General features: G+C 46.7%; 1 protein-coding gene across 1 annotated transcript in view; it reads left to right on the forward strand.

Annotated features, from left to right (window-relative positions):
• The window catches only part of CDH13 (cadherin 13), a 1,024,384-nt gene that overhangs the window by 931,190 nt on the left and 77,657 nt on the right, over positions 1–15,537 (forward strand). Inside the window, exon 10 of the mRNA XM_052655824.1 lies at positions 1,868–2,121. Coding sequence (XP_052511784.1) covers positions 1,868–2,121 — 254 coding nt within the window. The remainder of the gene's footprint in view (positions 1–1,867; positions 2,122–15,537) is intronic.

The following is a 15,537-nucleotide window of genomic DNA, read 5'->3' on the forward strand; positions in this document are numbered from 1 at the left end:
CTGCCTGCAAAGAGCAGCCCTGCGAGTTCCCAACTCCTCTTCCCTCGTCAGGACTCCTGGAAGATCCTGACACTGCCCTGCGCTCAGCACTGTAGTTTCAAAGCCATGAAAACCGTAAAATAACAGCCTCTGGCGGCTGTCTGCATCTCATCCAGCGTCCATAAAAGGTGGCAGGCAGTTTTCCAGACCTGCAGCTGTAAGACAAAGCTTGGGTAAATACACATCCCCACGTAAACCCTACAGGAGCACAGTTCTCCCAGCCTGTGTTTGCTGTGGCTTGAGTGAAATAAAATACAAGCAAAGCTGGACTGGAGCATAGTGTCCTCCGGTCCCCACACTCCCCCTCCGACCCACCATGCTGTGAGTCTGAAATGTCCGCATCTACACGAGTCACCAGGAACGCTAGCCAAAACGCAGAGCCCTTCATGCGCCTGCATATTTGGGGCTTCCCTTGGGCAGGACAGAGGTCTGTTATCAGGAAGGAGGCAGCAGTGGTAAGTTCTTCTCGTGTTCCAGGGAGGGGACCACAGTACAGCTCCTGGGTACCAACAGCTTTACATCTGTTAGTGCTTAACTCCCTAACAGCACCCTGATGGGAGGAGTTCTAGGTCGGGGCAGGAGGGGCAGGCCTATTTCTACCAGGAAGTATTTCCAGGCCAGCATTTTGTGTGTGTGTGTGTCTGTGCATGTGTGCACACATGTGCATCTGTGCACTTTCACAGGTGTGGGGTGGGCTGCATGCATGTTAGCTGTAATTATTACAGAAGTTAGTGTAACTCTGCCTAAAGTTCCTCCCACTCGGCCTCTCTGCTTACACCTTCTACCTCCTGTGCCCACAGAGCTCTTTCAGTCCTCACCCCCCATCCCACGTTCCCAGATCCCTTACAGCCTGCACTGCCATCCCCTTCCTTCTGGCTGGAGTGAATCACCTCCCTGGACTCACTTTAGTCTCGTCCTCGCAGCAGGAATGTCCATTATGTCTTGGGTCTCATGAGTTAGCTACTCATTTTCCCGGTAAACACTGAAACAAAAATTGTGTCCTTGTCTCCCCACACACACTCCCATCAACAGGAAATGTCACCCTCACTGCAGCTCATGGTTTAGAAGGAAAGTGGCAGAGTGGATGTGGTCTGTGACATTTTATGGCGGGCAGGGCACTACGTTCATAATGTCTACAGTGGGTTTCCTTAACGTCCTCTGATGTTAGTCTACCCAGCAGCAGAGGAGCTAGACGCCAGCAGCCCCTTTGCATAGTCACCTAGAAAGGGCCTCAGCGGGGCTGCTCGTTGGCGGGAGAGCCTGCCATGTATCTGGCATTGTGTCCCCCTGCCCAGAAAATGGCAATAGAGCCACTGAGTCTTGAGGACAAATGAAAATGCCCCCACAGGCTTTCCAGTGCCCTCAGGGGAGGCAGGGCCCTGCAGCTTAACCCCTCATGTCTCAGCCTCCCGAATCCTTTTCCTTGCAGGACACTCTACTAGGATAACATGCGCCCACTGAAGCCCACAGGCATGCTGGAGTTTGGGGTCACAGGCTACAGGTGGGAAGGCTTTTAATGTCAGCATCATCAGGGAATCTTCCTCAAAGAGATCTCACACCCAAAGACCCAGATCTCTGAGACTCATGCAATTGCTATGGTTATTTCTCAGTCTAAAACCCTCAACAACTCTCATATCTAACTTGATATCTGTATGTTTCATACTCTTTCTGAAAGAGGGCCCCAAGTTGCACAAAACTTCTTAGTCCACAGAACCTGGATCCATCCCCGAGTGTCCACACGTCCCGGTGGCTGTCAGAGGGCCTGTGTGCAAAAGCGCCCGCCCTCTGTGGCAGTCACACATGCTGAGCCCCCCTCTCTGCCTTCCAGCCTCTGGACTATGAGATTTCTGCCTTTCACACCCTGCTGATCAAAGTGGAAAACGAGGACCCACTGGTGCCCGACGTCTCCTACGGCCCCAGCTCCACGGCCACTGTCCACATCACTGTCCTGGACGTCAACGAGAGTCCAGTTTTCTACCCGGACCCCATGATGGTGACCAAGCAGGAGAACATCTCCGTGGGCAGCGTGCTGCTGACAGTGAATGCCACAGACCCCGATTCCCTGCAGCGTCAGACCATCAGGTGGGTGGGCGTCTCCATGGCCAGAGGCGGGAGGCGGGCAGGAGCGGCTCTTCCTTCCAGGTTACCATTGACTTACAGACACTACACACACTGCTTTACGACCTGGCTGAGCAGGAAGTCTGTGTCGTGATGAAGAGTTGGCAGCCAGTGGCACCAGGGGACCAGGCTGACTACGAGGGGAAGCTGGCCTTGTACCTGGTTCCTGGCTGCAGAGCAGCCCAGGAGGAGAGGGGCTCCAGGGCTGTGTTCCCACAGGTTCCCAGGGCTCTGCCAGTATGAAGCACAGTGTGGAAGGAGCTGCCACCCAGGGCCCCTTGCATCTCAGATGCTTAACCTGCTCTATCAGTGGCCACAGCTTCTTGAGAAAGGCTTGGCCAGCTCCATGTACAGTTAAGGGTGTTAGAAATTCAGAGAGGTTCACTAGCTTGCTCAAGGCTGCCCAGCTTAGTAGCGGAAAAATCAGGATGGAGACCTTTTGGTTCAGTATGCACAGTTGGTGCTCTCGGCCAAGTGCTCTGGACTCTGAACTGTTAAGGGGAAGGAGTAGATGTTACCTAGTACTTAGAAATGGACCACCAGGGTTGAATTAGCTTAGTCGGTAAAGAATCTGCCTGCAATGCAAGAGACTCAGGTTCGATTCCTGGGTCAAGAAGATCCTCTGGAGAAGGAAATGGCAACCCACTCCAGGATTCTTGCCTGAAGAATCTGATGGACAGAGGAGCCTGGAGGGCTACAGTCCATGGGGTCGCAAGAGTTGGACACGACTTAGCAACTAAACCACCACCATCGGGGTTGAGTTTTCCACTGATGATTGGCAAGCCAAAAAAAAAAAAGTTTCATATCTGTAGCCTTCATTCCTTAAGCTCTGTCCAGTACTTCAAAAGAAGGGATTTTCATAATGAGATTTAATTAAATGAGCATTATCTGCCATGCATCTCGTGCTGGTGGAGACCAGATGCCCTCGCTGGTGCAACGTTTCACAGTAAACACATTGGCATGCAGGTCCAAACATGTGCTTGTCTCTGCAAAAGGGCGCTATTAATCTTCCTCCTCCAGAACATAATCTTCTCATAGGAGATACCGATAACCATGTATTAGACACACTTCAAACAAACATGTGTCTTATTTTCCTGATTTGAAATAGCTGGAAACACGCCACCATCTCCATGTCGCCCGCAGGACCGTGGAGCAGGCTGGCAGAAGCTATTTTCCAACCCAAATGGGGGTTTATTTGCTACAACAAAACTTTCTGAAATTCCAGATGAACTAGATACAAGCACAAAATAATGCCAAATCCTGTAATAATGTGAATCTGAAATAGACATTCTTTTTTTTTTCCTCTTCTCCTTTAATTTCCCCCTTTTCTGTATAGTGTTTGACAAAGGAAACACAACATGTAAACATCAAAGAGAAAGATCAGGAAATCTGTAACTTAACACACTGTAAGGTAGTTGTACAAATTTAGGATGTCTCTGCTGCTACTGCTGCTAAGTCGCTTCGGTTGTGTCCAACTCTGTGAGACCCCGTAGACGGCAGCCCACCAGGCTCCGCCATCCCTGGGATTCTCCAGTCAAGAACACCGGAGTGGGTTGCCATTTCCTTCTCCAATGCATGAAAGGGAAAAGTGAAAGTGAAGTCGCTCAGTCGTGTCCGACTCTTTGCAACCCCATGGACTGCAGCCTTCCAGGCTCCTCCGTCCATGGGATTTTCCAGGCAAGAGTACTGGAGGTAGAAGAGGTGACTCCAGGATGGGTAGGAAATGCACTGAAATGGGGTTGATGTTGCTAAGCTTGGGATACTGCCTTTGCTGGGTAACACGGGATGCTGGCAGGCATGACGATGTTACTGCGATGAGGAGGGGATGAAGCAGGTATCTGGAATCTGGGAGTAGATGCCCCACTGAGGTGGGACGGACAGGGAAGAGGCGGGTCTGTCGGGGTTCTTTGTTTAAGACCAGCTCTGGCTGACTCGGGCAAAAGGGGACTTTGTTGGAAGATCCTAGGGACAGTTTATAGAACTTTTCCCCACTGGTAACCACTAGTTTTTTTCTCTATATCTGTGAGTCTGTTTCTGCTTCTTATATGCATTCCTTTGTTTTCTTTTTTAGATTCTAGTATAAATGGTAACAGAGTATTTGTCTTTCTCTGCTTTATTTCACTAAGCATAATATTCTCTAGGTCCATCCACATTGTTGCAAATAGCAGGATTTCATCCTTTTTATGACTGAGTAATATTTCACACGTATTTGTGTGAAATATATACATATACATATATATACACACCACATTTTCTTTATTTGTTCATCTCTTGATGGGCACTTAGGTTATTTCCATACCTTGGCTATTGTAAATAATGCTGCTATGAACATTGGGGAGAATGATGTAGCTTTTCAAATTTGTGGGTTTTTTTTTTTAATATATGCCCAGGTATGAAGTCACTGGATAGTGATTCTTTTTTTTTTTTTTTTTTTGTGGGCCCTCCACACTGTTCTCCATAGTGTCTGCACTAATTCACATTCATCACCAACACTGTACAAAAGTTCCCTTTTCTCCATATCCTCTCCAGCATGTGTTACTCGTGGTCTTTTTGATGATGGCCATTTTGATGGGTGTGAGATACTATCTCATTGTGGCTTTGATTCGTGTTCCTCTGATGATTGGTGATATTGAGGAGTTTATAGAATTGGAGAAGATGCTTGGACCAAGGCTGAGGCAGCACAGGAGCTGTTGCACCTCTAGGTAGTGAGGCCTGACAGGCTGGCACTGCAGGAGCTCACAGGGAGAGTGGCCCACCTGCAGCCACTGTCCACCCTTGTGTTGCTCAGCTCAGAGTTCATGTCAGGGCAAGTCTGCTTTGCCTGAGCTGGAGCCATGCACCCCAGCTCAGGGCCCCTTGGCAGTCAGAGGCGATGTTCCCAGACATGACTGCACCTGCCCCCACCACAGGCAGCTGATTGAGAAGCAGGAAGGAAACCCATCTGGCAAATGGGGTGTGGTGCTTGGAGTATGGCAAGAGGCCATGGCCGGCAGCCCCAGCAGACGGAGTCAGGAGCCATGATTCCCACCTGGAGAGGAGCAGCTGACTGGTGAGGGACTCCAAGGCCAGCATTTGAGCTTGGAGAACAGACCAGCAACTGGAACCGGAATCCAGTCTTTCCCCATTCTATCTCGCATGGAGCGTTAGTGGCACCCACTGTGAGAAAAGGCTATCCGAGAAAGCGATTTGTAACTTACTAGGCGTGAGACTTGCGGTAAAAAGCAGGAGCAGAGAAAGCTCTGAAGAGCTTCCAGTTTCCACAGTACAGCTGGTCATCACAGGTGTTACGTGACCCTCAGTCACAAGTGGCAAGGACCCATCTCAGACTGACTTTTTCCAGGAGTGCCTGTGCTGGCCCACAGCATCGAAAATGAGGGCAAGGGCATTCAGCATGAGGATTCCAGGGCTCAGAATATATTCCTTCCCCATCTCTTGACTCTGTGCTTAGCCTGGTTTGGCTTCATCCTCAGCTGTCTCTGTGTGGCTGTAGAGGGCTGAGGCACCAATAGCAATGCCGGGCCTCAGTCCTACCAGAAAGAAAAAAAAGATCCCCCCTAACCAGAAGTATCTGCCGGAGGGCCAGGTGTGGGTCTCACTGAGCCAGCTCACACACACACCCGGCAGAACGGCAGGATGGCGAGAGGTCCCCGGGGCCAGTCCTGAGGCGTGAGCCCACTGGGAACCCGGCATCCAACCACGAGTACCTGGGAGGTGGCTTCCCACAGGAATGCCAAAGGCCCTTCCCAGAGGATGGGAATGATTCTGAGTCATCAGGGGCCACAGAGAGCCACTGCGATCAAGTTCAATGTCATGGTCCCCTCGGAAAATATAATTGAGGTATTCCTCTGACTGTTTGGCTAAGAACTGTAGCACTTACAAATGGGTCTGGCTGAGCAGTGTCTGGACAAGTCCCTTTTCCAGCACTGAAACCAAGTAAATGTGTGTGTATGTGTGAGACACACATTTCTCTCTCTGGTCTGACTCTTTGGACACATTCCTTCCTGCTGAGATCCAGAGTTGCCTGGAAGTGACCCTTTCTCAGCCTGGCACTGACTGGACCTCCCTCCGCCCTTCCCTCTCCCCCCCAACCCGCCCTTCCTCTCCTGGCACTGATCTGAGCTCCATCAAAGGCAGGCATAACATCCCTGACAGGTTGAGCTGTTGTCACAGAAACTCTGCAGGGAGAAAAGGCTCATTAATTATTTGCAGCCTTTGATCCTGTACAGGAGAAGTCGTGTCCCTGAGAGGCCCTGTGTGCAAAGGCTGAGCAGGGCTGAGGGGAGGGGCCAGGCTGGGGCACGGTTTTCTAATCATCCACACTCAGCTCCCCAGAATTCTCAGAAAGACGTGATGACCTTGTGTCTGTGGTGGTGGTGCTGGTGTTTTCTTAATGATTCCTCAGGGAGCAGGCGTTGGAAGAGGGAGCAACTTTACACTGGGAACTCCTATTTTTATCTCAAGGAGAGCTCTGAGTTCAACTGACAAAGTCACGTGTACTCCAAGGGTCTTGATTCCCAGCAATAGCTCCGCCCTGGCTCTGCGCTCCTGCATGCTATCCGGGTGTCCCTGTGTGTGTGTGTGTGTGTGTGTGTGTCCACGTGTCGATCCCGGTGCCGGTTACTCTTGGTCTGTCCTTTACTCCACGCATCTCTTCCTTGTCTCCGTCTCTGTCTCCCTCCCCATCACTGTCTCTATTGGCATCGCCCCTGTCCCTCTAGGACCGTCTTTCTCTCTTGTCCCATGGCCATCTCGTCTGTCTGCTTATGTTCCTTCCTCCCTCCCATTCATTCCTCTGTCTCCTCTCTTCTCTTTTCTCCTCCTCGTTCCCTCTTCTTTCTCCTTCCTCCTCCCTCTGTCACCCTCTCCCTCTATCACGCCCTCCCCACTGTTCCTCCTCTTCTTTCTCTGTCTCTCCCTATCCGCCTGTCTCTATATCAATATCTCACTCCAACACTGTCGGTGCCTCTGCTCCAATAACCCCATCTCATCTCAGACGACTAGCCAGGCACTCAAGGCATCTTAGCACAATGAGAGACCCGGCACACCCGGCCAGGGTGCTGACAGCCTAATTCAGCTCCTGCCCCCACCGCGACAGGCCTCCTCCCTGAGGGCAGGCGGGCTCCCTCCCTTGCCCAGGAAAACTCCTCCCTACCCCCAACCCGCACAAAACTTAGGACCTCACTTCTGACTCATCCTGTCCTGTCTTCTGGGATGGAAAACACGTCTCAGACACAGTAGTTCCGCCGCTGCCACTGGATGCCCTCTTTTATCTCACTAGGGAATGTTAAAACCAGTGAAAGGTGCCTTGATCTCTGAGAAGCCTGTAACTCTAAAGACAGGAGGTGTCCAGGCTTCAGAGTGAATATTCTCACTAAAAAGCCTGCATTATTAAAGCTTGTTTAAAAGCCCATCGCATTGTGCTCTTAGCCAAATCCAAACGGACAGCAGTGGGCTATGACAGGTGAAATTCTTCTTCTTAATGACTTGTATCTTCTTGTCCTTATTATAAAGTTAAGAGAGTTCATGGAGGAAACTTTTGAAAAGGCAGTTGGGAATAAAGAATCTAATTTTAAAAATCTGTGATAGTTCCACCCAAGGAAATCCCTTTTTAACAGCTTGGATGTATCTCTAGTCACATGTTGGAGTACTTGTTTTTATTTTCAAAATTGGCTCGCATCACCCACTTTGCTTTGAAACCTGCCATTTTTACTTCCCAATATGTGGCGAATAGCTTTCCATGTCAAGAGACAGCCACTATTTTTAATTGCTGAATAGTATGCATTCTACTACTCTATTACACAAACATGCTCATTTATTTATTCATTCCCTTGTTGTTGGCTATTTAGACTATTTCCAGTCATATGCAATTATTTTTGTAAAAGGTCAGTGGACATGCTTGTCACGAAATTGTTTAATGCATCATTAATTTTCTGAAGAATTTTCTGAAAATGCTGTGCAAAAGTGTTGATGTTGCTAATGCTTTTGCCATATAAAGAATTCTATTTTTACCTAGGCAATCATATTTCTATCTTCCCTTATGACTTGAATTGATGGTTAGAAAGTTTCTCTGCTCCAAGGTTATATGAACATTGACATGCTGTAAAATAGAGCTGGTTCCCATAGCCCAGCCTTTCAACGCACAGAAGCAAAGAGACTGGCTTCAGCTTTCAGGACGGAATCTGCCTCCACGAACACCAGACAGGGATCTGGCACTTCTCAAGATTTTAGTGTCTCCAGTGAGCAAGGGACCCATGCACCTAAACTTGTTGGCTAATTATTGTCAGAAATAGCAGCTCAGTGATAATGACTCTATTTCCCCAACATCCTCCAACAGTGAGATGAGAAGCATGGACCAGCCTCACCATGGCATCAAGTCGGTTGCTTTGGTTGCTCTAGGGATATGGCCAGCAGCTCCATCATTTTGAGAGGTCCAAGAGGACTTATTTCATTCTCTGAATGATCAGGGGATTTCTATTGAGGCAGCCAAGTAGCAATTCCTATTCCAAACATTTTTTTTAGACAGAACTCATCTTCTCTCTCTGGTCTGTATTAAACAACCTTATAGCAGAGACTTCTGCCACACACTGAACATGTAAGATGTGAGCTGAGGAAAAATATTGTCCTTGCCCAAGTGAAATTATCCTTTGCTGCTCAGCATTTCTGGGAAAAAGGATCATTCATCCTGGGAGCCCCACAAGTATTTGTCCAGCAGCACTGTGTCTGTGAGGATTAAGTTTGGCTGACTATAAAAGGAAAATTGAAAACGATGGCAGTTCAGAGAAGATAGAAATTGGTTGGTTTTTTGTTCCTTGTATAAAATAAGTATAAAGCAGCTACTGCAGTCCAGGGCAGGGATGGCAGTTCCACAAAGCTGGCAGGGGCCCCAGCTCCTTCCTGCTCACCATTCAGTCATCTCTGAGCTGGCAATCTCTGCCTCATGGACTGTGTTAGTTGCTAGCGCTCTAGCCTTCATATCTGTGTTTCAGACAGTAGTTTGGGAGAGAGAGAATACAGAAGGGAGTCTCCTATATTTTAGGCAGTCTTCCGGAAAGTCAAACACTTTTATATTTGAATCTGATTGGTCAAAATTAGTCGCACGGCCACAACCTAGCTGCAAGAAATATTAGGAAGCATGGTCATTTTTAGGTGGGTAGCAACCAGCTTTTAAAAGTGGAATTCTTTACTAAGAAAGGAAACAAGAGTGGATATTGTAAGGCAACCAGAAGCTTCTTCCATGAACACCTTTGGGTGTTGAAACTTTCTGTGTAATAAAAGACTACAGGATGAATTTTACAAGATGAATACATGCCATGAAATTAGATTTTACACAATCAAAATAATAGATAATTGTGTTGCCAAAGATAACTGCTTGAAAAAAAGCGCAAACATTATCGTTTTCCATTCATTCCTTTACTGAATTCATTTACTCATATTTGTTTAGTGCCCACTATGGGCCTTACACTGCTGGATGCAGTGTTTTAACCTGTGAAAGAAATGGTCTCTGCCTACAGCCTCCAGGGAGCTTATTAAAGTCAAAAGAGCAAGAGCGATACCCCAGGAAACAAAGGAAGAGGGAGAGGGAAAGGGAGAGAGAGGTAAAGGAAGGAAGGAGAGAAAGAAGTTGTCTCCTTGGAAAGTAGGGACCAGTGGTCCCCAGCTGGGGAGAAAGAGCCAAGCAACAGAATTATTTCTTTCCAAGCATCATTGTAGTCTCACTGGTCAACAGATTCCTAAATCCCCTAGAAATGCCACCATCCCGATGCCTTTGAGCTAGTCTCTGCCTCCCGGGAATGGAGTACCAGACTACACTAGGCAAAGATTGCCAGGAGCCCTGGATGCATGTTTTGCATGACTAAGATGCCTGACGTTTTTATATAAACGTTTACCAAAAGCACTGAGGGCAGTCTTACTTAACTCTCACAACCACCCTGTGAATGAGAAATGATGTGTTCATCCCTTTCATGAGGAAAACATAACCTCTCTGAGCCTAAGTTTATGGGAAGAAAACGTACAAATGAGGTGAACTACTGGGGCTTATCTCACTACCACCTCGCCCATGTCTGTTTGTCTTTCTGAGGTTTAGGCATCCCCCTGCACGTGACTACCTTACTTTCAGACTGCACTGCCACTGGCTTTCTGAAAGTCTAGTATAACATTTATCACGCTTCACTGTTACACTATTATTTTCCCCTAACCCTCAGCCTCTGTGAGGGTAACGATCATTTTCACCTCCATCCCTGATAAGCCAGCCATCAGGGCCTCATCAGTACCATTTAGTTTATTAAGCGCTCAGGCCCAGCACCAAGGCCTTCAAAACTTTTGTCCTTGACAAAAATGTCAAGGACTCAAACATATAATCTGCCATCAGCAAAGTTTGAAAAGAAAACAGCAAACTGAAGTTAATAAAGACTGAGTGTCCACAGCACCATGACTTGAGCCATGTTGAATTTAATATTTGAAAAAACGTCATTACATTTCCAAGAGCTTCCCCGGTGGCTCAGTGGGGAAGAATCCGCCTGCAGTACAGGAGACTCGTGTTCCATCCCCGGTTGGTAAGATCCCCTGGAGGAAGAAACGGCAACCCTCTGCAGCATTCTTGCCTGGAAAATCTCATAGACAGAGGAACCTGGCAGGCTATAGTCCATGGGGTCACAGAAAGTTGGACACAACTGAAGCGACTGAGTACCCACACACCCTTTACATTTGCAAATTATTTGTAGATCACACTGTAAGGATGTCTGGGTCAGCACTAGAAAAATCATAGAGGATTATTAGTGAAATATTCCCACAGCCAAATTATTCCAAAAGTATAAAAATTATCTCAAAAAGTATGCATTGGCGATGTGGTACATTTCAGTCCATTTGGTGTGACTTGGGAGGAGGCCACCATGGACAGAGAAAATTCTTAGAGGCCCAAAGGTCCTCTTTTATTATCTTTTTGGAGTGTAGTTGATTGTGGAATAAGAAATGGCAACCGACTCCAGTATTCTTGCCTGGAAATTCCTACGGGCAGAGGAGCCTGGCAAGCTACAGTCCATGGGGTCACAAAGAGTCAGACACGACTGAGCAACTGAGCATACACACACGCAGCTGGTTTACAGTGCTGTGCTAATTTCCGCTCTATAGCGATGTGCCACAGGTGTACATACACACATGCATTCTTTTCCACATTCTTTATTCTTGTGGTGTATCTCAGGATATGGAGTGTAGTTCCCTGAGCTCCACAGTAGGTCCTTGCTGTCTGCCCTTTCCGCATAGAATAGTGGGCATCTGCTAACCCCAAAGCTCCGCATCCACCCCTCCCCACCCCCTCTCCTTGGCAACCACAAGCCTGTTCTCTGTGTCTGAGTCTGCTTTTGTTTTGTAGGTAGAGTCATTTGTGCCATAGTTTAGATTCCACATATAAGTGCTACCATATAGTATTTGTCTTTCTCTTTCTGACTTACTTACCAACTACGATAATCTCTAGGTTCATCCTTCTCGCTGCAAATGACATGATTCCGTGCTTTGTACGGCTGCATAGTATCCCCTTGCTTACGTGGGCCACCTCTTCTTTGCCCCTTCGCCTGTCAGTAGATATTTAGATTGTCTCCATGTCTCGGCTGTTGTGAGCAATGCTGCTGCAGACATAAGGGCGGCTGTATCTTTTTGAATTATAGTTTTGTCTGTATGCCCAGGAGTGCGATTGCTGGATCATTTGACCACTCTATCTTTATTTTTTTAATATAAATTTATTTATTTTAGTTGGAGATTAATTATTTTACAATATTGTATTGGTTTTGCCATATCTTTAGTTTTTTGAGGAACCTCCATACTGTTTTCCATAACACCTGTACCAATTGAAGGTCTTAAAACAGCCCAGCACTGGGCCTGGCCTATGGATGTGCTTGGTAAACAAGTATAGTGTGGTTTGCCAGCAGCTGGGGTGGAGTGTCTGTATGCAAGCATTTGTGCATAAGCAGACATGGTTTTTTGTTTATGGATTACTATTATTTTTCATCTTCAAATATCATCTAATGTCTCCCAACCGTGGACATATTTGCATGTGGCTTTCCTTTAAACCAACCCCAGGGGCAGGGAGGGGAATGGCCTGAGCAGGACTGATCAGCCTCCCACTGGGCTTCCCAGGTCCATAGAGTTAGTTAAGGAGCCAGGTCCATCAGCCCCCTCTTCTTCCATAACCGTGAGCCAGATTGAGCCCATTCTTTAAGCACAGAATATCGGAATCAGATCCCAGTTGGATCCTCGTCTCTCTGGAAACCACTGCCTACTTCGTCCTGATTTCTTTGAGTCTTTTTAAGTCGTTTCCTGTCCCTTCCTGCTCTAGACTTGGAAGCTTTTAAGCTCTGGGTAGATTCATTCATGGTCTCAAACTGGTGCAGAATGCAACATGCAGTGATGGAAATTCAGTCCGAAAAGATTTGCTAAAATGCCCACTTCCAGGTTTTGCTGGTCTTCTTGTGCCTCACCAAGTCTTTTTCTTTAATACCTCACTTAACCTAATATTGGGGCCCATTCAAAGGAAATCACATGAAAAAATGATAGGAAGTTGAGCAAAAATCATCAGCTGGCTATGTGGCATTTTGTTCTGTATCTTCTAAGACCTTTGGAAGCAGATGGCAAAAATCAGTTCCCTTGGAAATTAGGATTTTGTCATCACCATCAGTTCTCAGGAACACAGAGATTCAAAATGTATAGTAGCTCACCGCTTACTGGGAGGAGAAAAGAGGGTTGTAACTCCTTTTGAAAAAAGAAAAAACAGATTTCAAAACCAGATTTAAGAGTTTAATTTGGGGTGACTCCCACCTTTTAAATTTTAATCAGAAGTTAAAGGCCAAATAATAACATTTCTACCTGGGGAAATGAAAAGAGCCTCCATCTACTAAAATGTATTATTAACACTTCATCTTAATTAAATGTGCTTCCTGACCTCAATAATAGGATTTGGGGTGAGGTCATTTCTGTTAGGTGTTTTTTTTTTTTTTTTGGTGAGGTATTTCTTTCTTGAGTCAACACAGAGCTCAATGTATTGTGTACAGTGGCGCCTTTGTAATTTTTAATTAAAGTGATGTTCCTCCATTGGAAGATCGTGGTGGCAATTGTTTAATTGCCTATTCTGCTATAGAATTTTTAATTATTTATGAAATATATAGCTTACTCTTATTTTTAACAATCAGATTTTCTGTTATGAAGATGGCAATGGGAAACAAGATCTAATAAATTAAACAACTGAATCTTTATAGATTTAACAGCTTCAGTGGCTAAAAATAGAATTCTGGCCTTTATAATGATCTAGAGACGGAAGACTTTCATCATTAACCTCAATCAGAGGTGCTCGATTTGGTTACTATGATACACCTAACCATTTGGAAACACAGTTGAAAGGATACTTTACAATTTACCCACCTTTTTAACATCCATCTACGTATTATTATAAACTGGCCATGGGCCAGACTTTCATTATTGAAAGCATGGTTTCAAATTGGTTACATTTTAATATAATTATAATGGTCACTGTTGGCAGCCTAAGAAATTGATTTTCAGGACCAATAAAGAAAGTATTGACAAATGTTAATACTGTTTCTTGCTCAGTGTTTTCTGAACTGTTAAATCTGCTTAGCTGTTCGTTGTTGTTGTTGTTGCTGTAATAAAGGCATTTGAATTAGATGAGGGTTGCTACAGAAGCTACCCATACAGCATTGAGTGAGAAAGCTACACACTTCAGGACTGCAACAGAAGTCGGCCAGCGAAGATAGCCGATTTATTTTATTATCTCAGTCTGTCTGTCAATCACCAGCCAAGGAACACACCTTGGGCGCTCATGAACAGCGTATCACAGCATTAGCACTAACTCAAGTAATGAAACCGCAGACACTGAGTCTTGAACTCATTCAAGCTCACTTCATCTCTGCTCCCAGTTTGCTCTCCAAATGAATCCTGAAGCTCTGTTTTCTCTTGATATGTTTACTTTGGAGGTTCCCCTCTGTAGTCTAACCATACAGACAGGAATCTCAGGATACAACCAGACTTCATGTCACCGACTTTAACAGCCTTAGATCCTTGTGAGGGGACTGCACACGTGCAGTGGGGCCTCTGGATTTGGATGAGGGCTAGGACAGAATAAGCCACCTCTTTAATCGTTACATGTTTTATTCATTCCACAAGCGCTTAGTGAGCACCTACAGTATGCCAGGCCCTTTTCTTGACACTGGGGATATAGCAGCAGGTGAAACAGTTGAAAATATCTGTCATGATGGAGATTATATTCCTGTAGGGGAAAGAGAAAACAATCAAGAAGATAAACTTTAAAATAAATAGCATAGTAGCAACAAAAAAAATAACAAAACAGAGAAAGCAGTAGGGTCTGACATCTCAGGAAAGAGCTGAAAGAACCGAAGGGTGAGCCATGCAGGTATCTGGGGCAGAGTGGTCCAAGCAGGGAAGATGACGGGTGCAAGGCCCTGAGGCTGAGAGTGCAGAGTATGCGATGTCGGGGGAGGTCAGTGTGCTTGTGCAGAGGGATCGAGGCGGTGGGAGCAGAGGCCAGAGTTATGTGTGGCTAAAACATTCACTCTAGATCGAACACAAGATGGGAAGTTGAACGCTCTCACGGTTTTAGAAGAGAGTCTGTGGGAAGGGTTCAGGGGAGGGGAGAGAGCAGAGGACCAGTGGGGAGGGCACTGCAGTGATCCGGGTCTGGGAGGTTGGACTTGGCAGCAGCAGCGGAAACCATGAGAAGCAGGCAGATACTGGAAACATTCAGAAGGTGATGGTGTTACCCAGTGCAAGTTCCTGTGCCCAACACATAGCGAGGCCAAACAAACCCAAACGCAAAATGTCGGAATCTGGAGCAGAGAAAGCTTTATTGCAGAGCCACCCAAGGAGAATGGGCAGCCCCTGCTCATAAAACCCCTGAACTCCCTGAAGGGTTTCCGCAAAGCGTCTTTCAGGGCAGGAGAGGGAGGGGTGTCCCAGGGTGTGTGATCAGCTCCTGCACAGTTCTCTGATGGCTGGGTGGGTTTCAATCCTGGGGGCTACCTGCTCGTGATCAAGTAGTTAGTTTCTTCCATTTGGCGGTGGTTTTAGCATCTGAAAAACTCAGGAAATAAGCATCATATATTATTATCTAAGTACTTCAGGAAGGAGCAAAAGCAGAAGCTCCAGAGAAGGGGTTACAACCTTGAGCCTTTGAGATTCCCCAAAGAGGTGAGCAAAGGTGGGAAAGAAAGAGGGCCCCCCGGGGTAAAGCCCTTGGATGTTCTGCTGTTCTGAGGAGTGGCCCTGCCTGGCATGCTGTACGCGAGGCCGCTGCCTGAGAGTCACTAGCCAGCATCGTTACATACAGCCTGTGCCCTTAGCTGGGCCATCAGACCTTGGAGG

This window comes from Budorcas taxicolor, chromosome 18 (genome assembly GCF_023091745.1).
Source record: "Budorcas taxicolor isolate Tak-1 chromosome 18, Takin1.1, whole genome shotgun sequence".
NCBI lineage: Eukaryota > Metazoa > Chordata > Mammalia > Artiodactyla > Bovidae > Budorcas > Budorcas taxicolor.